General features: G+C 37.5%; 5 protein-coding genes across 7 annotated transcripts; 4 read left to right on the top strand and 1 right to left on the bottom strand.

Annotated features, from left to right (window-relative positions):
* On the top strand, positions 1-4,451 carry LOC113703068 (uncharacterized). The gene is made up of 4 exons (XM_027224287.2): positions 1-264; positions 1,810-1,911; positions 2,283-2,450; positions 4,005-4,451. Exons 1-4 carry the CDS (start codon positions 163-165, stop codon positions 4,125-4,127), a joined length of 495 nt encoding a protein of 164 aa, XP_027080088.2. The 5' UTR covers positions 1-162; the 3' UTR covers positions 4,128-4,451.
* A 1,089-nt stretch (positions 4,452-5,540) lies between these two features.
* LOC140013064 (uncharacterized) lies at positions 5,541-8,697 on the top strand. The gene is made up of 2 exons (XM_072062084.1): positions 5,541-7,435; positions 7,525-8,697. The coding sequence occupies exons 1-2, from the start codon at positions 5,741-5,743 to the stop codon at positions 8,053-8,055; spliced, it is 2,226 nt and encodes a 741-aa protein (XP_071918185.1). The 5' UTR covers positions 5,541-5,740; the 3' UTR covers positions 8,056-8,697.
* LOC113702981 (uncharacterized) lies at positions 8,062-9,269 on the top strand. Its single transcript, XM_027224180.2, has 3 exons — positions 8,062-8,737; positions 8,834-8,953; positions 9,086-9,269. Exons 1-3 carry the CDS (start codon positions 8,204-8,206, stop codon positions 9,149-9,151), a joined length of 720 nt encoding a protein of 239 aa, XP_027079981.2. The 5' UTR covers positions 8,062-8,203; the 3' UTR covers positions 9,152-9,269.
* A 3,649-nt stretch (positions 9,270-12,918) lies between these two features.
* Positions 12,919-18,401, top strand: LOC113704187 (glycosyltransferase BC10-like). 2 transcript variants are annotated; one of them, XR_003451643.2, is made up of 3 exons: positions 12,919-14,317; positions 17,299-18,144; positions 18,292-18,401. XR_003451643.2 is itself a non-coding variant. In XM_027225911.2 (2 exons), the coding sequence occupies exons 1-2, from the start codon at positions 13,796-13,798 to the stop codon at positions 17,935-17,937; spliced, it is 1,161 nt and encodes a 386-aa protein (XP_027081712.1). In that variant the 5' UTR covers positions 12,919-13,795; the 3' UTR covers positions 17,938-18,401. The 2 variants fall into 2 exon arrangements, 1 of the variants encoding a protein (XP_027081712.1); XM_027225911.2 differs by having other exon boundaries at positions 17,299-18,401.
* A 112-nt stretch (positions 18,402-18,513) lies between these two features.
* LOC113704185 (pentatricopeptide repeat-containing protein At4g22760-like) lies at positions 18,514-21,421 on the bottom strand. Of its 2 annotated transcripts, none has more exons than XM_027225909.2 (2): positions 19,290-21,421; positions 18,514-18,897 (listed from the first exon to the last, which is right to left on the bottom strand). In XM_027225909.2, the coding sequence occupies exon 1, from the start codon at positions 21,215-21,217 to the stop codon at positions 19,478-19,480; it is 1,740 nt and encodes a 579-aa protein (XP_027081710.2). In that variant the 5' UTR covers positions 21,218-21,421; the 3' UTR covers positions 18,514-18,897; positions 19,290-19,477. The 2 variants fall into 2 exon arrangements, with proteins under 2 accessions (XP_027081710.2, XP_071917608.1); XM_072061507.1 differs by having other exon boundaries at positions 18,976-21,421.
* Positions 21,422-21,965: the final 544 nt, after the last annotated feature.

Below are 21,965 nucleotides of genomic sequence, written 5' to 3' on the forward strand. Positions count from 1 at the left end.
AGGCCTGTATTCCTTTAACCCCTACATGTATAACCCCTACGTATATAATACACGATAACAGAAATGCACAACAAACAAATCGCTGAACAATAGAGGAGCAAACGAAAGAGGAAGAAGAGAGTGAAGAGAAGCTTGGATTCTAAGCGCATAGAGGGAGAGAGAATGGTGAACTACTCGCTGATGATCACCGCGGAGCTGGAGAACCTCACTGATCTTCAGCCTCAAGGCGGCTGTGACGACCCTAGCTTCAACTACTACTTCAAGGTCTTCAACCATTTCTCTCCACGTTTTTCGTTTCGCCTATAATCTAGGGTTTTAATTTTCATTTTTAGCTTCTTTCGATGAATTTATTCGTGTTTTTCTTGTTCTTTTCTCCTCCTTTTTTCTCAGCAATTTATTGCCGTCATTTCATTATTTATATCGTTCTCCTGCAAGTTTCTGTGTTTTTTTCTCCGCGATTACTAAGCGAGCTGAATGCGACTACTTTCTTCTCTCTCTCTTTCTCTCCCTCTCTTCTTGTGTAAATCTCTAGATTTCTTTTAATAGTATCGTAGATTTTGCTCTCTGTTTAATTCTAGAAGTTTCTATAACTAATGCATACAGCTGAATGCGTTTTAGTTTATTTTTTCTTTTTCGATTGTGTAATTTGAGCTTATTGTTTTCATCCTTGTTAATTTGGGTAACGAAGTAGTATCATTAATTCAATTAAGATTTACGCTATGTTGAATTACGGATATGTTGGATAATAGGTAAATTATTGCTGCCTTTGGTTTATTTTGCGTAACTGGTACTTGTCTGTAACTACCTTTTCATTTTGGCTTAAATCTGCGTTTATGACCATTTCATTCTGAATCTCCATGCCTCTGTGGATATATGTTCGTGTTGTGTGCACAACCACCACGCAAGCAATTGAATGACACCAGAGCCTCATTATGTCAGTCCTTTTCCGTTTCTTTTTTTTTTTTTTTTTTTTGCATTTTTTCTTCTTCTTATTTAATTTTTCTGTCAATTTTTGATTTTCAACTCTTTGTCTGATAAAATGCGGGTCTGCTACAATATGGTTTTATAGAGAGTAGTGTGATTTGGCATATAGCTATAGTTAGTGAACTATTCTTTTACATTGCTCCCATCTGCGTGATTTTGTAAAACTTGTTGATTATGTTTATCATGCTTTGGTCCTTGGAAAACTTTGTACTCCTTTATGTATGCACCAAGAGATGTGTTGATGCTGATTCCTCAAAAGATTTGGTGATTAAGCCTCATCTGGAGTTATTGAATTTACATCAATCTCTAGTGATTTTTTTCCAGAAAATCCTATTTTCTTGAATCTTTCAATGTGAATTATTCCATGAGGAAAGATGATTCATATCCTTTTCTACTCTACATTCTCTTGAGGTTGTTGGCTCTTAGCAAAAGATTGTGCAACATCTTGGACATCATGGGGTTATAATGTATCATCCTCACTGCCCCTCCCTTTAGTTTATTCTGCTCTGCATTGTTGTGCTATGGAGGAATTGGTGTCCAAAATCTTACTGTTGTGACTGTTCAACAGAACATGCTCATTGTGAATTTTAACTAGTAACTTTCAGCCTTTAATCTGCTTTCTGATGTAATTGTTATGCTAATGGATACCAATATATTTTCTTGATCTCTTGCCTTTTCAAGTGTTATAATGTTCCTCTTCTTCCTCCTTTTTGTTATTGTTGTTGTCTGTTAATGTCTAGTTTGAAGTGTTGACCTACTCAAATTTTTATACAATATATGTTCCAAATACATGCTTTTCAATTCCTTTTTGTTTTTGATTTTCAGCTGAAATGTGGGAACTGTGGTGAAGTGACCCCAAAAGAGGTTTGTCTTTGCCTGACTGATGTAGTTCCTCATGGCAAGGGCAGTACTAATCTTGTTAAGAAGGTGATCTGCTCCTGATCTGATCTGTTCTCAATTCTTGAATGTTCAGATTCCCCAAAAAAAAAAAAGACAATGATATGATTTCTTGCTATGAGGATCTTGTGGTTAAAAAAATACTTATTGTGAAAAATCTAGAATTTCGACTGAAACGAAGTTTTATAGAAAGTTTCTTTTCCCCTATGGGCTATGCACCAGCTAATGCTAGTTTTAAGGTGCCAATTAAAGTTGGAGTGCTGTTTACTTCTTGATGCATGGATGTGTTGGATCTTTGATCTTACTGCTCTTGTAAATTAATTTGTATAGCTGAATAGTTTCTGTTGTATTGGATTGTCAAATCTGTACTCCATTAATGTGTTCTTCTTTCATGCTTCCAGTGCAAGTTCTGTTCAAGGGAAGGAACTGTGACCATGATCACTGGCCGAGGGCGTCCACTGACGCAGATACAAAGTCAATTTGGCCATTTTACTCCCCTGATGGTGTTTGACTGCAGGGGTGTTGAGCCTCTGGACTTTTCTTTTGGTAGTGGATGGCAGGTTGAATCTGTAAGTAAATGCTTCTACAGTTTTTGCATTCTTTGTAGCTTGAGTGATATGTAGTTGTAACGTTGTGTAATTTTAGCTGCTGTTGATCCATTTCTTACTAGAACATTTTAACAACTAAGTATTTCTTTTACCTCTACTTTGGGTCACTCTTCTCTGCATTTTACACTACTGAATTTCCTTCTTCCAAGTTGCAAGTCATATCATGTAAGCTTCCTGGCAAAGTTTACTATGTTTTAGGTCATCTATTGTAGTGCCGTTTCATTAGCTGTTAAAGATGTGAGAAGTATATGTTATCACAGTCTGACTGCACTTGGAATACATCTACCTGAGAACAAGAGCAAGAGAAAACAAAAAAGAAAACATCTCGAGGTTACACGTTTTTTGCATTATATCTTGAATAATGACTTCAATGCCTAGATTGTTTGATGCTGTCATCATAGATGACAATTTCACTCTTGAATGTTGTTTCTTATATCTGTACCGGTACATTTGTGATGTCGTTGACTTGATTAGGTAATGTTAAATTGCTGAAATCTCAGTCTCTTAGAAGGTTCATTCACCATCTGAGAATGGAAAGTGGAAGGTCAGGAGTTGCTTTTAGGAAGTGAATTTCTGAACTATAAGAGCTGGACCAGTATTCAGCTCAATTTTTTGAAACTATATTGAACAGGGACATGCATTTTTTTTTTTTGTTGAAAAAATTTGTCTCTGTTAAATGTTGGTGCCTTTGCAGCTGAAACCTTCTTCAGCAGCTTTAGTGTTTGCCTTTGCCCATGGTTAATGCATATTTTTGGGATGGGAAACTTCTGATATGTTCTCTTCTGGCATAGCTATAGATTGACTTCTGAATTCCAAACCACAATTTTTACATTGAGTTTTTCAATTTGCTTTCTTTTCAATATACATCCAAGATAAGTAACTGTATGTTACTTTTGCAGACATACATAATTGTTTATTAACAAAAAAGGAATTTTGGTTGGTCGATATTGTTATGGGGTACTTGATACAAATTCATTCTGTATGGAAAGCTTCTGTTGTTCTGGTTATTCTTTCTCCCTCCTAAAATTGTTTGATCAACAGATTTGCTCATATCACTTGCCTGCATGGGATTGATTTGAACTTAAAATGGTAGATTAGGGCCAAAGTTTTGGGATTGGGGAGATTATGAAAGGGGGAAGGAGGTTTATATTATATTCCTCTATTTTGGAGAATAATAGGTCTTGTGGGTTGTGCTTGTAATTGCCCATCTCTTTTTCGAGTGGTTTATGTGAAATAAGGCATTGAATGCATCTAAATGTTATTACATTTATCAAGTTGCTAACTTATTTCGTGATGTGGGCTTATGACATTGGATGTGTATCCATTATGAAATAGTATTTGGCTGTGAAATCCTGATGTTTTGGAATTTGTGTTCTCTTTTTCAATGTCAGCAATTGCATGCCCAAATTAATGGAATTGTCAAAAAAAGTTTGAAAGCTGTCTCATGTTATTTCTTGTCATCTCAGCTTCAGAATTCATGAATTTAAAGTCTTTTTGTTCTTTTCCTTGGTGTAGATTGAAGGAACAAAGTTTGATGGTGTTGATTTGTCTGGAGGGGAATTTGTTGAGTATGATGAGAAGGGAGAGTGTCCAGTCATGATTTCCAACCTCCGTGCCAGTTTCGATGTTCTTAAGTAGTGCCCATTTGTGCATCCAGCTGCGTAAATATAAGTGGTACAGACTAACAGTTTCTTGCAATTTCTGTTCAAAATGGAAGAATATCAACTGCAGCTTGTGATGTTTGGAATGAGCTGCATAGTAATGTACGCTGTGTTCAAGATATGCTACTTGACTATGTTGGTTGCCACTGTTAAGAGTGTTGACAGACTTAAAAGAAAACTTCCCATGGAACATATTTCCAGTATTTCTCCACTTCCGACATTGCTTTTTCCTATAATGTGTCGTTCTGATCATGGATGGATGCTGAAATTTGATGAGAAGTTCATTGAGTTTTTTTGTTCAGCCATCGGTTTGAATTATTATCATCTGGCATCCTTTTGGGACTGGGAAGTGGCTAAACGGGAAGAGAGGATGTGCATCATTAACTGGCGATATTTCGGTTGCAATGCTAATACTATGGCATCTCGACGGTTTTGTGCCACGCACCAGTTGGTGCTAGTCTTCACCTGCCAGGAGAATCTTATTATCATGGGAGTATGCTGCTTAAATATAAGACTTGGAAATTGGTCAGTGCGGGGTGGGGCTTAATGAAAATATGGTAATTCGTCTTGTTCACGTAGGCCTGGGGTTTGGTGAGAGGGTTGTAATTTAGGTGCATTTAACGTGGGATATATGCAAATGCATTTCCAATTTTGAGGTGCATTTCTAATAAGGGAGAACTGCACAAATAGTCCCTCACATATTGCAAATGTGAAAATTCAGTCCCTCAGATCGAAAATGATCAATTTTAGTCCTTATCAAATAAAAAATGATCAATTTGAGTCCCTTTTCACTTTTCCGATTGATTTTTGCCCGGAATATCTCACGCGCACACCACGTGGCCAACTTTTCAAGGGTAAAAATGCCAAACCACTTATCTGTTGACCAAAACCAAAATGTAAAGGACGAATACTTCCCAAAAAAATCTCCATTTGGGTACTAACTCACCGTTCCATCTCCGATTCCTCTCAACCCAAACAATAAAACTTAATTATCACTACCCACTACCCAGCAGCGGACTGATGTTGATGAAAAGGAGCGTTAGTGACTAAAGCGAAGAAGAAACAAGCATACCAGAGTGATGGACGAAGAAGACATTCAATGGATCCCAAATTACAGTATGTTTTTCTAAACCCTAAACTGTAAAATTTATGGAATGATGTCAGATACTATGTGAATAGTTTAAATACAGTTGCAATAAGCATGATTTGTGCAGTTAAGAAGCATTATTATATTGATTAGGGTTGCTGGTGGTCAATTTTATGTATTAAATTGTTGTAAGTACATGTGGTCCCTTGTATTGTGTTGTGTTGTCGCTTTACATAGATGGACTGTCGGTCCCAAAACAATTTTTTTGTTGTTAACTGTCTCCTAAATGGTTGGCAGATGCTATGAATCGATTTTCCATTAGGGTCCACTATGGAGGTGAATTCACTGAGTTGCCGAACAAAGAATACCGCGGGGGTAGTGTAAAAATTGTTGACTGTTGCAATCCTGACAGATGGTCTATATGTACACTTGATAGGGTTGCAGAAAAACTGGGTTATCCTGAGTTTACTGTAATATACTATTACTTAATACCCGGGAAGAACATGGAGGATGGGTTAGTGTATGTGTTATGTGAAGATGTTGCTCAGGATTTGGCTAGAGACGGAGTGAAATATGGTTTGGTTGATGTATACTTTGTGCACTTAAAAACCTACTCAATAAGTGAATGTGAAGCTGGACCATGTAAACCAAAAGAGGGGACTGATCCTAAGGAAAATCAACAGGGTAGTAAGGTGCATGAAGAACCTTCTGATGTAGAAGAAATAATGATGACTAATATTCCTGTAACTCAATCTGAAAATGAGGGTGAAAAGGATAGCATAGGTGCTGGTGAGTCAGGAGCTAATAAACACATAGAGGAAGCAGCCATAGGAGAGAACTTAGGTGAAATGCTTTCAGAAGTTGACATTAGAGTTGCTGATAAAGGGGATAGTGCAGCAAATATAGGAGGGCCTGATCAGAATTTTAGAAAAGAACAAGATTGGACAAACTCAGAAGTACAGAATACAGGAAAAAATGCACCTTCTACTAATAAATCACCAAAAGAGAAATCATTAAAGAAAAAATCCTCAACAAATAAAGAGCAGACTGAAAAAGTTGAGAGAAAGAAGAAGAGTAAGAAGGAGACACATGCTGAGGAAGATGAGGAATCTGCTGATGGTGACAAGTTCATTGATAGTGACTATGAGTTCAGTGATGAAGAAGACATAGTAAAATCTGTTAAAGACAGAAAAGCTGAATGGGAGAAAATTGTCAAAAATTGCAAATCAAATAAGAGTACAAAGGAGAGAACATGTCAAGTGGAGAATGCTGAGATGGAAGAAGATACTACTGACTCAGATGAATTTGATAGTTGGTGTGACTCAGAAGAAAAAGAAGATCAGCCAAGAAAAAGAGCTAAGTTTCCAAAATTTAACCCTGAAACTGATATGATTGATCCCAAATTTGAGGTTGGGCAGATTTTTACTTGTAAGCAGTTGTTCATGAAGGCATGCAAGAGCCATGGAGTGGTTCACGGAAGGAAGATAAAATTCAGTAAAAATGATGGCAGAAGAGCTACGGCTTATTGCAAGGACTGTAGCTTGAAAGTTTCTACAGCTGTTATGCTAGACAAAAAGACTTTTCAAATCAAGAGCATGCAAGGTAAACACAGTTGTGGGAGGACATTTGACCACGGACTAGCAAATTCAACTTTTTTGGTTGATAGATACAAAAAGGAGCTGACTGCCATGACCGACATGAAGGTGAGTACGCTCACAGATAAAGTGAAGACTGATGTTAATGTCAACATCTCTAGGTGGCAAGCTTATAGAACTAAGAAAAAGGCAGAGAGTTTAGTTAATGGTGAACATGAAGCCCAATACAACAAACTAAGAAACTATTGTAGGGAAGTAAAGAGGGCTAATCCTGGCTCAAATGTTTTCATGACCACTGTTGAAAATGATGAGGGAGAAGATAGGTTTGAGAGGTTGTATATTTGTCTCAATGCATGCAAGACAGGCTTTTTAAGTGGTTGTAGGCCTGTTGTCGGGTTAGATGGCTGCCATCTTAGAGGGCCCCACAAGGGTGTGTTGCTTACAGCTGTAGGAATTGACCCCAATGATCAGTTGTACCCCATTGCCTATGCTGTGGTGGAAATAGAAAACAAGCTGACTTGGAAATGGTTCGTAGGTGAATTGCTGAATGACCTCCAAATCAGAGATGAAAATCATTGGACAATTATTACTGATAAACAAAAGGTATGTTAGTGTATTTTTCTGGGGTTTTTTTAAACTGAGTTTGCTAGTTTTAATTTGATGATCTGGTTTCACCTTTTTATTTGTTGAAGGGACTGATTCAAGCTATTCAAGATTTGCTTCCAGATGTGGAGCATAGGATGTGTGTGAGACACATGTACAATAACTTTAAAAAGCTGCATGGTGGTTTGGCATTAAAGGAGAGAATTTGGGCACTTGCAAGAGCTCCTTACAAAAATCTGTTCAAGGCTTTGATGGAAGCTTTGAAAGCAGTTGATGAGGGTGCATTTCAATGGTTGGTTGACAACACAACACCACAGCAATGGTCCAGAGCTTACTTTAGAACCTCCCCTAAATGTGATATTTTATTGAACAATCTTTGTGAGAGTTTCAACTCCAGCATTTTAGAAGCAAGGGAGAGGCCTATACTAGGTATGTTGGAAACAATACGACTTTATTTAATGGTTAGAATGGAGCATAAGAGGGAGTGGATGAAGAAGAATACAGGAAAGGTATGTCCCAAAATTTTAAAAAAGTTGGAAAAGGTAAAAACTGGTTCTAGTGCATGTATAGCTACACCTTCAGGGGACTGGAATTATGAGGTGAGATGTATGTATGGATAGGTACACTGTGAATTTGGCTAGCAGAACTTGTAGTTGTAGAAGGTGGGAACTAAATGGCATTCCTTGTGCTCATGCAATAAGTGCCATTGCTTTGACAAAGGAGTCTCCCGAGAACTTTGTTCATGAATGCTACTCGAAAGAGGCCTATATGAAGGCATATGGGCCTATAATATATCCTCTCAATGGTGAGCATTTGTGGAAGGATTTGAAACAGGTGCCTGTCCTACCACCTGAAACCATCAAGCTTCCTGGCCGGCCAAAGAAGGTAAGAAGAAGAGAGCCAGATGAGCCACCAGCTACAACAACTTCTCGAGGACAAACAAAGAGACTGTCTAGAGTTGATCTAATGGATTATAAGTGCAGAAAGTGTAAACAGAAGGGCCACAATAGTAGGAAGTGTCCAAGCAGTCATGATCAAGAGAATATCCAGCAACAAGCTACTGCGGTTACAAGTAGCTCTCAATCACAACAGCAGACTCCCAACGCTATGAATCCTGGTGCAAACAAGCAGTCCCAACCTCAGCAGTCCAATTTCACACCTGAAGCAGTTTTTGGTGCAAGTGGCTTGGAGACTGATACAAATGACCAAGTCTTGTTTGATCTCATCAGTCAAATCCCAGATCAACCTACAACCAGCCAACCACCTACTTCAACATTGACAACAAAGAATGCAACATCTCCAGTTCATGTTTCTCTACTTGTTCATACTAATAATAGCATGTTGACTTCTTTCTATACTATTATTTATTTACTTGAATTTCTGGTTGCCAATTGTCAGGGTAAGAAAGTCAAGTACAGATGTGGTGTATGTCGGAGATTTGGACACACTCGAAGTAGTTGTGATTCAACATTGGCCTCTCTCTATAAGAGACACCCATGGGAACCACCTGGATTGGCTGTAAGTATTGTCTACTACATGCATAGTCTAAAGAGACTGCAAAGATATCTACTTTTAAGACTGCAAAAATTGCTATTGACTGTAAGTAATTGACTGTAAGTAATGGCCTCTTCATTGTTTTGTTTGTATCAGAGGCCCAAGAATACTGCAAATATATCTACTTCTAAAAGTGCTGCAAAGAGGGCTAAAAAGGCCTAGATGACTGGCCTGTTATTGCAAAGAGGGATGACTGCAAAGATATCTACAAAAGAGTGCTGCAAATGGTGGATATAATAAAGAATCCACAAAAGAGTGCTGCAAATGGATTATTTTTCGCCTTTTTTGTCTTGTATTTGACTTCAGCAGACCTTTTTTTGGAGCAATGGAATTGATTTCTTAGTTCATTGCATTTTTTTTGATAACAGGCGTATTGTAATGAATGTACTTGGCTCGGTTATGTACTGTTTTTTTTCATTGCAATGGAATGCATGCTCTTCTTATTTTTGAAGGGACTGATTATTGGTTAGTTGAACCCTCAGCAGATGACATTGGCAGGACTGAAGAATGAATATACAATTATGTTGTCTCCAATTTTGTTTACTGACACAAATATTGAGTAGCTAGTTAATGTTGTTGAAACCTTGCCAAGTTCTGATATGGCTTAACCCTTAAAAAGTTTTTGGCAGGGCAGCTTTTAATGTTGTTGGTCTCATATTTGGCTGACTAGACATGGTGGACTGCAATATGAAATCTTGTGTTAATGCCTTCTTCCCCTTTCGACTTTCTTCCCTCTCCTGCTGCTGCTGCTTCGGTATAGCAGCAGTTTTGACAAATTCTTTTACCTACCAACTCTGTATTAAGACTTAACATGCGGCCATGTTGGCTCACTCTAGTGGTTTGCTTGTCCTCCTCTCTTTCCAATATTTGATAGCCACCCTAAAACAGTTTTTTTTTTCAAAAATATATTTTAGGTTTTAGAATGTATTTGATATGCACGAGTGTGTTTTTTTAACCTGTAATTGGAAATGTTTTTTGTAACCTATACTATACCATTATTCCCTCTCAGCAGGTGAGGTTTAACTTATGGGACATGATCAAGAAAATTTTTCCCTAACATGAGGGTCTTCGCTTATAATATCGCCATTATCATCTGCATTATCTTTCAAGTTAGACTTTTATTCCATCTTATGCTATAAGCTCATATTCAAGAAAAAATCACAATATACCAGAAAGAACTTAAGCTTCATAATTGCATTCCAACTCCCATTTGTACAATCAACAGGGCCACTAAACGTAACCCAACCTAAGTACAACAAATAAAAGCCACCCAGTTCCCAGTTCACTACCCAGTTCCCAGTTCACCGCCTGCACCAATAAATGCCAGTTACAACTCAATCTTTGCTCAATAAATTCTGCACTATGAATACAACAAAGGCCGCAAACAGCAACAATTTCATCATTTTCTCCTTGCGTCTTGTTTCTTCCACCTTTGCCTCCAACTCTCTTAATCTCTTCGCCAATCTTCTTGTGTGTCTCACTAATTTATCGCACCTCTCGCAACTGTTTGTATCATACCACTTGAAATAGCCACAGCCGCCACCACCATTATACTGTTCAAAATTACCTCTTCAAATTTCACATTTTCTAAAAGAAAAAAGAAACAGAAATCAGGCACACTTACTTCGTAGTAAGCGCAACCATAGAACCTCTTTCCTGGATTTTCAGTTGTCCACGACGTCTTCACCCTAGCTGGTACACCGCAATTACAAGTTGGTGGTTCTGCCATGGAGATGAGGCTCAGCTTTTGGGTTTGGTTGAAATGAAGAAGAAGAAGAATTTCAGGAAGTATTCGTCCTTTACATTTTGGTTTTGGTCAACAGATAAGTGGTTTGGCATTTTTACCCTTGAAAAGTTGGCCACGTGGTGTGCGCGTGAGATATTCCGGGCAAAAATCAGTCGGAAAAGTGAAAAGGGACTCAAATTGATCATTTTTTATTTGATAAGGACTAAAATTGATCATTTTCGATCTGAGGGACTGAATTTTCACATTTGCAATATGTGAGGGACTATTTGTGCAGTTCTCCCTTTCTAATAATTCTTCATCCAGATTCTGGATTCCCTGCCTTTGTTTTTCAAGTTGGCCCGCATTCTGTCGGAAGCGTGGGAGGGTGGAGGATGGTCATTCACACGTGCTCTCTTCGAATTACGGTTGGTTGAGCTATACTAATAGTGGTGGGCACCCACTTAGCAATTAGCACATGGCAATGTAGCCATCCCATTCTTCTCCATTTTCTTTTTCATTTTTATTGGATGGTTTCTTTTATATAATCACAAACGATGTCTTTTTTTTTTTTTTTTTTTTAAGGTGTGTCCCGCAGGGAGTGGACCCCGCAGACTATTCACCACCCTCAACAACTTGCTGGCAGCAAGGTTCGAACCAGGGACCTGAAGCCCCATCTTCAGCAACCTCAACCACCAGACCAAGCCCCTGAGGGCCACAAACAATGTCTTCTTATTCAGATAGTGATAATTGTACGTGAGGGTACAAAAAATTAGATCACAAATTTTGCTAATGCCTGTATCTATTTTTCGTTTTTGTTTACGGAGGCGTTAAAGCTAGACCTAATCTTGCATAATTAGTACGTATAAGTTGTATTATTAATTTAAAAACTTGTACAACATGTATGTGTTCCATCATTAGTACTAAAACTCATATAGTGTATTAGAATGAGAGAATGCGCATTCAAATTTTGTTCTTTTTATCAATCTTTTTGACACTATTAGTAGTTATATCCCATAAACATATTATACTTGATTTTTTTTAATTAAATGATCATGCATCACATTTTTCAATCATCTTTTTTATATTCTTAACTATCTTTAATTCATCTTGGTGTTTTGATTTCTTTGTCATTGTTGAACTTTTCTAGCCAACGGTTATGAAGGGAAACTTATATAAAACAATGATGAGATATTTTACAAATTAAGCAGAGGGTGGACAAAGTACAAAATTGGCGCTGCTTTCTGGGTCGCTGGCGGTTTCAGCTAAGAAAGGAGTAAAATTGTTGACCCGTGATTTCCTAGAATCATGCCAAATTGCCAATGGCTTTTTTTTGTCGTCTTGGATAAGAACTTAATTGCTAGTGTTTGCCTGTTTAAGGGTCATTCAACAAAACAAATCTGGGAACAAAAGAAAAAAGGGAAGAAATTGTATGAATTGTCAAGGCTACTTCGAAAACAAACATAGTCAAGTTGGTCCTCAAAAATTTCCTTGTTTTCTTTCTACTTTTCCTATAAATAATGTACTAAAGAAACTCGATAAAAATTGGACATGAAATAGAGCACAATCGGTCTATGAAATATTTGCTCCTTTATTTTTTTTTTCCCAAAAAGAATGAAATTGGCTCCTACAAACTAGTCAGAGTGCTGGTACATTTGCTTTAATTCGTGATGTCTACCATTAGAGAGTCTGCCTCTTTTTTGCAAAAAAAAAAAAAAAAAAAAAAAATAGACTGCTTTTGCTAGCTATCCATATGTACAATGTATAATAAACTCCTCCTATGTCCAATATCATATTCAATTTATATTTTTTCTATTGTTTTTGGTCTTTCTTTCTATTTGCGACAACATTTCTGGGAGCATTTCTTACCTCTCTCTGTATCTTATTTATTTCTTTAAATTTCTCTTAAACATCAGCCAAAAAAAAAAAAAAAAAACCAAGTTGGACTGTCTGCATCAGTTAAAAAAAAAAAAACCAACCCACCTACTTTTTACTTGTATTCCCCCAACAAAGCAAAAAGGGTACAAACTGAAAAAAAAATTAATGAAAAAAAACATTAACAGTTATAAAATGAAACTGCCCATAACACAGGCTTTTTTATTACATTTTATTTTGCTAAATTCAAAATGAAACTGCCCATAACATAACATAGGTTGTTAAGTATTTCAGTCTTTTACCTAACCACTAAACCTCCCAAAGCTGTCTGTCCTAGACATGTGTTTAGAAACCAAAGACATTCTTTTAAAATCAAAAGTTTCACATTCCCCATTCTTTCTAGATCTGTTCCCTTCTTTCTTGGATTTTGATCATGCCATTCTTATTCCATCTCCCTGTCATCCCCACCACCTTAAGTCCTAGGCATTCCAAGTGTAGCCTTTGTTCCTTTTTCCTTGGCCACTTTTCTCAGTGTCCTTTGCTTAAGTCCTAACTCTCCCATCACCAATATCTGGAGCATTAAAGCCCTGTGACAACAAATTAAAGCATTTCCCAAACAACAAATTTTATCCTCCTCCTCCTTTTTCCCCATATGGTATGCGTCTGGCCCATTTTTTTGGCTAATTGCTACAGTAAGACAGCTACAGAGCAGTACTTTTAATCTCGTAATTACTCATGGAATATCCATTATGTTCACGAAACCATGTGATACTGTATCAAATAAATTTGTTTTTTTCATTTTAACCTCCTGCCCACTTGGTGAATTCTCTCCAATTGGTGAAATTTTTCATTTTTGTCAGTTTCTTGAATGTTCTTTTGGTTGGTTTACGGTGCTTTGCTCTGCTATCTGCCTTTTTCCCTTTTTTTCTACTCCTGTATTCAAACTACCCAAAAGCTTCAGTCTTGGTTGTATTTAGGATTACGGTAACTTAAGCGATCACAGGAAGGCGAAGTTTAAAATTAGTTGATTATATGTCATATGGGATGCAATCCGAGTCTCTGATTCTAGGCCGTGTGACAAAAGGAGTAATTTTTTAATTGAAGGTTTCAGATGTTTGAAGGGAGATAACGGTTGTATGTGGATTTTTGATTCGATATCTTAGGAAACTAGAAATCCCTTAGGTGAATTTTGTTATACTTGTCTCAAGATGCAATCAACAGTTGTATCAATGGAGAATGGTAAAGATTTTGCAGTTGTAAATAGGACAGGTCAAAATAGGGCTTTACCTCATAGAATGCTTCAGTTACTCGTGGTGTTTTTGGGGTTGTGCTTTATCTTTTCTGTGGTTAGTGTTTATATGATTAGGCATTATGGCGCTGATAATGTGCTTGCTGCAGCAAAGCCCAGTTTTCAACCTTGTTTTGAGAAGGAACCAATTAGTTTAGAACGTTGGATAAAGCCTCCCTCAAAATTGCTTCACTCAATGAGTGATGAAGAGTTGTTTTGGAGGGCATCATTGGTGCCTCAAATCAAGAAGTATCCGTTCAATAGGGTTCCGAAGATTGCTTTCATGTTTTTGACTAAGGGGCCATTGCCTTTAGCTCCTCTTTGGGAGAGGTTTTTTAAGGGACATTCTGGGTTGTATTCGATATATATTCACTCGTTGCCATCATATCAAGCAGATTTCCCACCCACATCTGTTTTTTACGGGAGGCAAGTTCCAAGTCAGGTATGCTTTTGTCAGTTGTCACCATTGAATCATTTCCAGGTAGTTGCTATATGTAGTTAAGAATCTTTATAAGTTGTTTTTTATACATATGATTGATGGTCTTTGGTGCCCAAAACAGCTCAAGTTTTTGGAGAGTAATTTAGTCCAAACTTATCGTAGCTTTCATCCTTCATATGCAGATACCTTGGGCATAAATTGTGCTTTCTTTTCTCCTTGCTGGAAATTAAACAATTTAGTTCTTTCTTTTTTCCTTCCATGTGAATAATATTTAGTCCTTTAGCAATGCTTTGAAATCTTCTTACCTGTAGGTCATGGTTAGAGTTCTGAAACTGTTTGTTGTGTACAATAGCTTTTACTTATCTTAAGATGTTAAATTCAACATTGAAAAGTTGTTATCCTCATTTTACAATTCAGTGATGGATGGATTTGATAGTTTACTTTTCACTTCCATTAGTTTGAATGCTTGGATAGTTCAATATTTGCCTTCACCAAATGTATGGTTCATGCAGAACCCTAAAGTTATGTGTTTATACAACATGACATGTCGATCTCAATTTCTCCAAGTATATGTCCCTTGGGCATTTTAAGTAGCTTAAATTTGAAACTGCCCAATTTGATTGTCTTGCAAACCCTGTGCTTTGTATTTTGCTTCAATTTTTCTATAACCTCTTAAATGCACTGACTTGAGTATTTTATCGAGTGGTTGTCATTTATATTTATTTCTTGGAAGGCCTGGCAAGGCAAGATATGAAATTTGATGTTATGCAAGGAAGCTTTTAAGATTCTGGAATTATCCCTTCCCCTTGGCTTTTGCGCTTTTGCTTTATGAAACCATTCCTGTCAACTAGTAAAAGAACCATTAATACAAATACAATGTCTAGTTTAACCAGCCAAGCATGTTGTCTCTGTTGCCCTATGGCATTATTGAATGTAACTCCTATAAAGGTGTTTAGCTGTCTGTATAGCACGTACGTGAAGGTGCAGCTGGCTGCTCTTTGTAAATCCCATCATATAGTGTAGCAAGTTCATTGGAACTAAGAAAATATCCCCTTTGAACATTGTAAGCTTCCTTTTCTAGGAAGTGTTTGGCTTTTGTAACTTTATACTCATGCGCAGATGAAGCATATTTCCATGCGGTACTCAAAAAGCAAATGTGGAAGCCAGCTATTCTGTATGATTATAACCTTGACTGAGTATTATTCTTTACATGCATGTGAACAACTACAGTGTCTAAGTGCAAAGGCTGGAACCTTGAGTGCTGGACGAGACAGAAAGTGTTTGCGCTAACAGAAAGCATGGATAGGATGTAGACAAGTGACATCTTCATATTTATTGCTCGATATGTCAAATAGAGGGTCTGATCTGCATATTGAAACATAGTTTTCTGTATGTTGTTATTTGAAGGAAGATATGCAAGTTTAACTTTGTTATTCAAGTAGTGTGAGCAAGATCTTGCATAAACAGTTTTAAGTTCAATTATTGGTGGTAAAAAGAAGGTTTTCGTTGAAGTTATCAACAGGAAGCTTATTGGATCTGCTTGTGTTAGTCTTGTTAATTTTGTTAAGGATACATTTGAAATGGTTTTGCTTTTGGGATCTTAAGAGTCTAGCTCGTCAACAGTGATTGTGAGCACTAATTGAAAGAGACGGGACTGATCTCACTAGGGAAGTTCTTCTAGCTTGCAGAGGATGATGTCATCATCTTGTTTATTAGAATGTCTAGTTAGCAGTTCACTAATTTTCTGGGAAATATATAAGCTTTTCTGCATATTGGAAATTTTTAAGCTATAAAGTGGCTGTTCACATTCTGATGGTTCCTCTCTTTTAACAAACTTTATTCGTATGAGTTTGCTTCCTGGTTATCATTCAGTTACTCTTTTGTCTTAGTGCATTGAGTTTGATTACCAGAATGAAATAATTGATGCTGAAAGAGATTATATGTATAGGGCCCTGTGCTGGGAGTCAGGAGAAGGCCATATATTGCAGCTTAAAAGCTACTTTTTCAATGAGCTGAGCTTAGAGATTTTTTTTTTGTTTTAACAGTTGTTTTTGTTGTTTAACTTTATATATAGCTTGATGTTCAAGTTTGCTAACTAAATTGCTATTTCATGTATAATGATGATGCTTGAAACATGAGTCTGGTTTGACTCAATGAGTCTTTGAGATTGTTTTTTCAATTTGCAGAGGTGCTTTCTATTTGTACTTCCAAGTTCTGTGTACTTAGTTGATTTTCAAACTTGAGTTGTACTTGCTTAGTTGCATGTGATGCTATTTTAATCATTAAGTAGCACATGAATCAGACGTTTTAATTTCTTTCATTTTTATTTGCACATATGATTATTTTTAGGTCAAGTATATTAAAAATAAATCCTAGTGAAAGCCTCCATGAAATATCGTGATTTAGTAAAATAAAAATGCAGATAGTAAACCCTCAGCTCTAGAAAATTGGAGGCATAGAGTTTCTTTATCTTGTGCTTTTACTTTGAGAGTTTAATGTGCTGTGCATTTATTAGTCTTTGAAATGGATTTTATTCACTTTCCTGGTTGGTTTTCATTTATTCATTTGATTTCTGAAGCAAAATGGTATCAGGTTATTAGTGACAGCTGTAGACTATAGGCAATATCAACCAATCTGTATGGTTTTGTATTTACTTTTCAACTTCAAACATTTTCTTTCAAATGCTACCAGAATTTTGTAAGAAGTGTTGATTTACATGTTTTTTTCAGCTAAAAGTTGGGCTATAATAGGTTGGTCTTGCACAAAAAAGAAATATTGCATATTAAACTTGTGGTTCTTGATTAATTTATTCTAGCAATATGCAGCCTTAATTTATCTTAGCATTTAATTGGCATTTCTTGTGATTGAGCTCCTTGTCATAGATTTGTTTTGGCAAAATGAGCTTTGTACAGCACGAATATGGATTAGCCTTTTTCTAATTTCCACTGAGGTGCTGAAGTCTGTCATATTTCTGTCCTGCTCAGGTTGCAGAATGGGGGAGGATGAGTATTTGTGATGCTGAGAGAAGACTTCTTGCTAATGCATTGCTTGATCTCAACAACGAGTGGTTTGTTCTGCTATCCGAGTCTTGCATTCCACTCTACAATTTCAGTATCATCTACCATTACATAACAAAGTCAAAATATAGCTTTGTTGGGGCATTTGATGATCCTGGCCCATTTGGTAGAGGTCGTTATAATGAGAACATGGCACCAGAGGTTCAGATTAGCCAGTGGCGTAAAGGAGCACAGTGGTTTCAGATCAACAGAAAGCTTGCTCTTATCATAGTTGCAGATACAAAATTCTACCCAAAGTTTGCTGAGTTTTGTAGATCACCATGCTATGTGGATGAGCATTATTTCCCAACCATGCTGACAATTCAAGCTCCTAACCAATTGGCAAACAGAAGCATCACTTGGGTGGACTGGTCACGTGGAGGGGCTCATCCTGCTACTTTTGGAAGTGCAGATATTACAGAACCATTCATTAGGGGAATTCTTGAAAATCATACCTGCCCATATAACGACCAGCCTACTTCAATTTGCTATCTTTTTGCTAGAAAATTTGCTCCAAGCACGTTGCAGCCTCTATTCTTTCTAGCACCAAAGTACTTTGGTTACTGAGATATAGACCGTATTGCCTCTTCTACGATGTTCAGTTATAGGGAATGCAATGGAAGAATGGTGACATGATTGGGTCACGCCATGCAAATTCATTCTTTGTGCTTTGATATGGAAACTAGCCTCTTATGATTTGCATGAACGGCGAACCCTTATGCGGGGCGACCCCCTTCAGATGTACAGGTCGATGCTAGAGCATGAATACCATACGTAAGCTTTTTTGTATTCATCACCATTGGTTGTCCAGTTGCATCGGCAACATTGATATATATTTTTGTTTTCCAGTCAGATACATGTGATGTAAGACGTGTAAAAACTGCAGCTTTTCTTCTCATGTAAAGTTCTCTTCTACTGCAGCTTTTCACTTCTCTGCAGCTCACTGATAAATGGGCTTGGGCATGCCAGTTTGATAGTAGTATTTGGTCTGCAGATGAATGCCAAACTAAGTCAACTCGTTTGCCGGTGTTGCTTGCTCTGTTCTTGCCCGTAATTTATTTTTATCACATCTTTAAGAGCCTACAATTTCTTTTCTGTTACAATCTCCGTTCTACGGTAGACTACAATATGTTTTCTAAGACAAAATAGAAATGGTTACTTGGATTACAGAGATCCATAGTCTAAATACAGCAAAACTTGTTGAATACATGGAGAGGGTATCTCCTTTGGCTCAAAGACCTAACTTCTAAGTCATTTCTCCAGGAAAACCAAGGACGCCTCAAGGTTATTTGCTATTTTTCACTTTTATCTTCAAAGCCTGATATTGCCAGACATGATGCATCAATAGAAACTTCAGTGCATCTGATTTCTCCTGGTTCGTGCTGATTAAAAGAGTCACACTTGTTAATCAGCTAAAGTATTGATCAAACCACAAAGCTTAAGTGCCAATAATGAGACTTGATGCTGCAGCTTCTCTGGTGAAAATCTTTATATTCTTAAGTTGCTTCAGGTTCGATGTCCCTCCAACTGCAAAACAAAAAAGTTAAAGTGAATCCAGCAACTCTATGGACCATCTCTGGGAACAGTCTAAATAGTTAAACCCACCACTTCAAACAACCAAATGCCTCTTCAATATGATGACTTGCAGCAATGATTGTAGATCAGTCAAAATTACTCAACTGATACAGGTTGTTTCAGCTGCTACTGCTGCGTTTTGGCCACTGGCAATGGCACTGTGCTTCTGTGCCCATTGTTCGAGATAAGATGAAGGGGTCATTCACTTTTATTTCGTTTTATTTATTTATTTATTTATTTATTTTGGCAATATTGTCCAAGCCAATATGTTGTTAATTGTTACATGAAGCAAGACATAAGTTCATCGAGAGCACCTCCATAAAATCAGCTTAGAAAATGCATACCAATTGCCAGAAGAACCATAAGATCAGCAAAATATTCGTTCACCAGGAATTTCCCCAAGGGCATGGGCAGCAGCAACCACACAGGTCATGCAACATTTGAGCTCTGTCGCCTGGGGGCCAAATTGCAGCAAGTTGATTCAGTAGTTGCAAGAAATTAAATTCAGGCTTAACTAAGAACTTCCCGACCCCTAGGCTTCAGCTGGCTTGATCCAACTACAGCCAGGAACCTTATTGAAACCTCTTTCCTCAATGGCTTCTCTCAATCGCTTGGCTTCATCCCACTTCCCAGAAGACACATAAATTTTAGAAAGAAGAGAACAATATCCAGTGCTATTAGGCTCCAACTTGAAACACTTAGCAGCTGCAATCTCACCAAGTTCAACATTGTTGTGCACGCTACATGCTAGAAGCAATGCTCCCCAAACCCCAGAATGAGGCTGCATTGGCATTTTCTTTATCAACTCATATGCTTCTTCCAGCCGACCTGCCTTACCTAAAAGATCAACCATGATAGCATAATGGTCAACACATGGTATAATTCCATATTTCTGCATCAACTCAAAGCAATCGTAGCCTTCTTCGACCAAACCAGCATGATTGTATGCAGACAATATTCCCGTGATTGTAGCTGAGTTAGGAGAGATATTAGAATCTATCATCTCCTCAAATAACTTAATCGCATCTTGTCCCCTACCATTAATTCCACAACCCAAAATTATTGCGCTGTAAGCAACTATGTCCTTCTTTTCTAACCTGTGAAATAACTCAATAGCTTTGTCAATACTTCCGCATTTTGCATGCATGTCAATTAAGGCCGTGGAGAGATAATTGTCCATTCTGATTCCAAATTCACCCATGTATGACTCAATCCGACTCCCCATATTTGAATCTCCCAGTTGAGAACAAGCAGATATAGCACTAGCCAACGTCATTTTATCAGGCTGAATATTCAGAATTGGTTGAAGCATCTCATCAAATAGATGAAGAGCCTCTTTCGGTCGGCCATTCTGTGCATAACAAGCTAACATGGCATTATACAACAGCTGGTCTTTCTTTTCCTCCTCATAAAAGATCTTTTCAGCAGACTCAACATCCCCACATTTCGAATATGCAGATATCATAGTGATATATGAAATGCTGTTTCTTTTCGGCATTGCATCAAAGAACCCACGTGCTAATTCTATGTTCCCGCGATCTATGTACCCACGAATCATCACATTCCAAGATGAAGCGCCCCTCTCTGGCATCTCTTTAAACAAAACATACGCCTGATCCATTTTCCCTGCCTTGGCATATCCCAACAAAATTGCATTCCACGATACTATATCTCTCTCAGGCATTCTATCAAACACAGATTGAGCCATTTCTAACTCTCCGAATTTCACATAACCAGATATTACAGCATTCCATGAAACAATATTTCTATCACTCATTTCGTCAAACACCTTATGGGCTGTCTTAATATCACCCATTTTCGAGTAAAAGTCCAAAAGGGCTGTTTGTACATAAACAACACTGGCAAAGCCATATTTATGAACTTGACAATGAACTGTCATCCCCCCATTTTTACAATTGATTTTACCATAGGCCTTTGGTATAGATGATAAAGCATATGTGTTGGGAAACACCCCAGATCTCTGAAGCTGCACGTAGAAAATGACAGCGTCCTGGAACTGGCCATGCTGACATAGAAACCTAATAGCATAACCCAATGGGGAAACATCTCGATGTTGGGTATGATTTAGGATTGTTTTAACGTATTGGGTAACATGGGTTTGATGAAAACCGCCTGAAGAAACGATTATTTGCCGAATTAATATAGGTTCAAGATGATCAAGACCATTCGCTAGAATTGAGCCATGAATTTGCTTCAGCTGTTTGATATGCAGAGAAATTGTTAACAAAGCTGAGAAATTAGGAATTTGCATTGATTGTGGCGTGTTACGTTTACGTGATGTTTAGGATTCAAGAAAACCTGTTGTTCTAACTCAGGAGCATTTCAAAACGTGGACCTAAGACTGCTTTACAAGTCACGTCTTCTTATGATGTAAAAATGTAGTTCACAATGGCACATGAAGGCGTGCTCTGTACCCTTTTTTATTTTGGTACGAATGCTCTTAATAAGGCCTTGAGAGTTTATGCTTATCCTCCTGAGGCTAATAAATTGTTGGGCAGAGAAGGAGCGCAGTGCTAACATAAGTTGGCTCAGTTAATAAGGTTAGGTCACTTTCTTAACAAAGATGATGCATTCAAGTCTTGCTATTAATATGCTGATTGCTGAATTTTGAATTATACATTACGTGTGAGACATCAATCATTTCAATCTCGAATTATACATTACATGTGAAGCATCAATCATCTCGAATTAGGAGAAAGGGCCAAGTGCTCTTCAGAGATTGGACCACATGTTTGAGCTCAAATTAGTTGAGCTAGAATAGTCATTATATATATATATTACAACCTATTTGTTTACATTGTGTCTAGATTCATTTCATTTTATATCATGCCACTTATTTACGCTTTTTTGTGACAAATTGGTTTGACCTCGAATTTGTGAGGCCCTTGATACTCAGAGATTGCTGCAATAGGCGACCTCTAGAGACTTAGAAGGGCAAGAGCGGCATAGAATCCATGCAAAGATAACATTGCACTATTTTGTAAAGTTGTGCTCTATCA

Source organism: Coffea arabica, chromosome 8e, assembly GCF_036785885.1.
Source record: "Coffea arabica cultivar ET-39 chromosome 8e, Coffea Arabica ET-39 HiFi, whole genome shotgun sequence".
Lineage (NCBI taxonomy): Eukaryota > Viridiplantae > Streptophyta > Magnoliopsida > Gentianales > Rubiaceae > Coffea > Coffea arabica.

What these genes read in the sequence shown, in the direction of transcription:
- LOC113703068 (XM_027224287.2), top strand. Translation starts at nt 163, where the DNA reads ATGGTGAACTACTCGCTGATGATCACCGCGGAGCTGGAGAACCTCACT. An exon ending in GTACTAATCTTGTTAAGAAG is followed by an intron (nt 1,912 to 2,282) that starts GTGATCTGCTCC and finishes TCATGCTTCCAG; the next exon opens with TGCAAGTTCTGTTCAAGGGA. An exon ending in GTGGATGGCAGGTTGAATCT is followed by an intron (nt 2,451 to 4,004) that starts GTAAGTAAATGC and finishes TCCTTGGTGTAG; the next exon opens with ATTGAAGGAACAAAGTTTGA.
- LOC140013064 (XM_072062084.1), top strand. Translation starts at nt 5,741, where the DNA reads ATGGAGGATGGGTTAGTGTATGTGTTATGTGAAGATGTTGCTCAGGAT. An exon ending in TTATTACTGATAAACAAAAG is followed by an intron (nt 7,436 to 7,524) that starts GTATGTTAGTGT and finishes TATTTGTTGAAG; the next exon opens with GGACTGATTCAAGCTATTCA.
- LOC113702981 (XM_027224180.2), top strand. Translation starts at nt 8,204, where the DNA reads ATGAAGGCATATGGGCCTATAATATATCCTCTCAATGGTGAGCATTTG. An exon ending in CAAAGAATGCAACATCTCCA is followed by an intron (nt 8,738 to 8,833) that starts GTTCATGTTTCT and finishes GCCAATTGTCAG; the next exon opens with GGTAAGAAAGTCAAGTACAG. An exon ending in GGGAACCACCTGGATTGGCT is followed by an intron (nt 8,954 to 9,085) that starts GTAAGTATTGTC and finishes TGTTTGTATCAG; the next exon opens with AGGCCCAAGAATACTGCAAA.
- LOC113704187 (XM_027225911.2), top strand. Translation starts at nt 13,796, where the DNA reads ATGCAATCAACAGTTGTATCAATGGAGAATGGTAAAGATTTTGCAGTT. An exon ending in GGAGGCAAGTTCCAAGTCAG is followed by an intron (nt 14,318 to 17,298) that starts GTATGCTTTTGT and finishes TGTCCTGCTCAG; the next exon opens with GTTGCAGAATGGGGGAGGAT.
- LOC113704185 (XM_027225909.2), bottom strand. Translation starts at nt 21,217, where the DNA reads ATGCAAATTCCTAATTTCTCAGCTTTGTTAACAATTTCTCTGCATATC.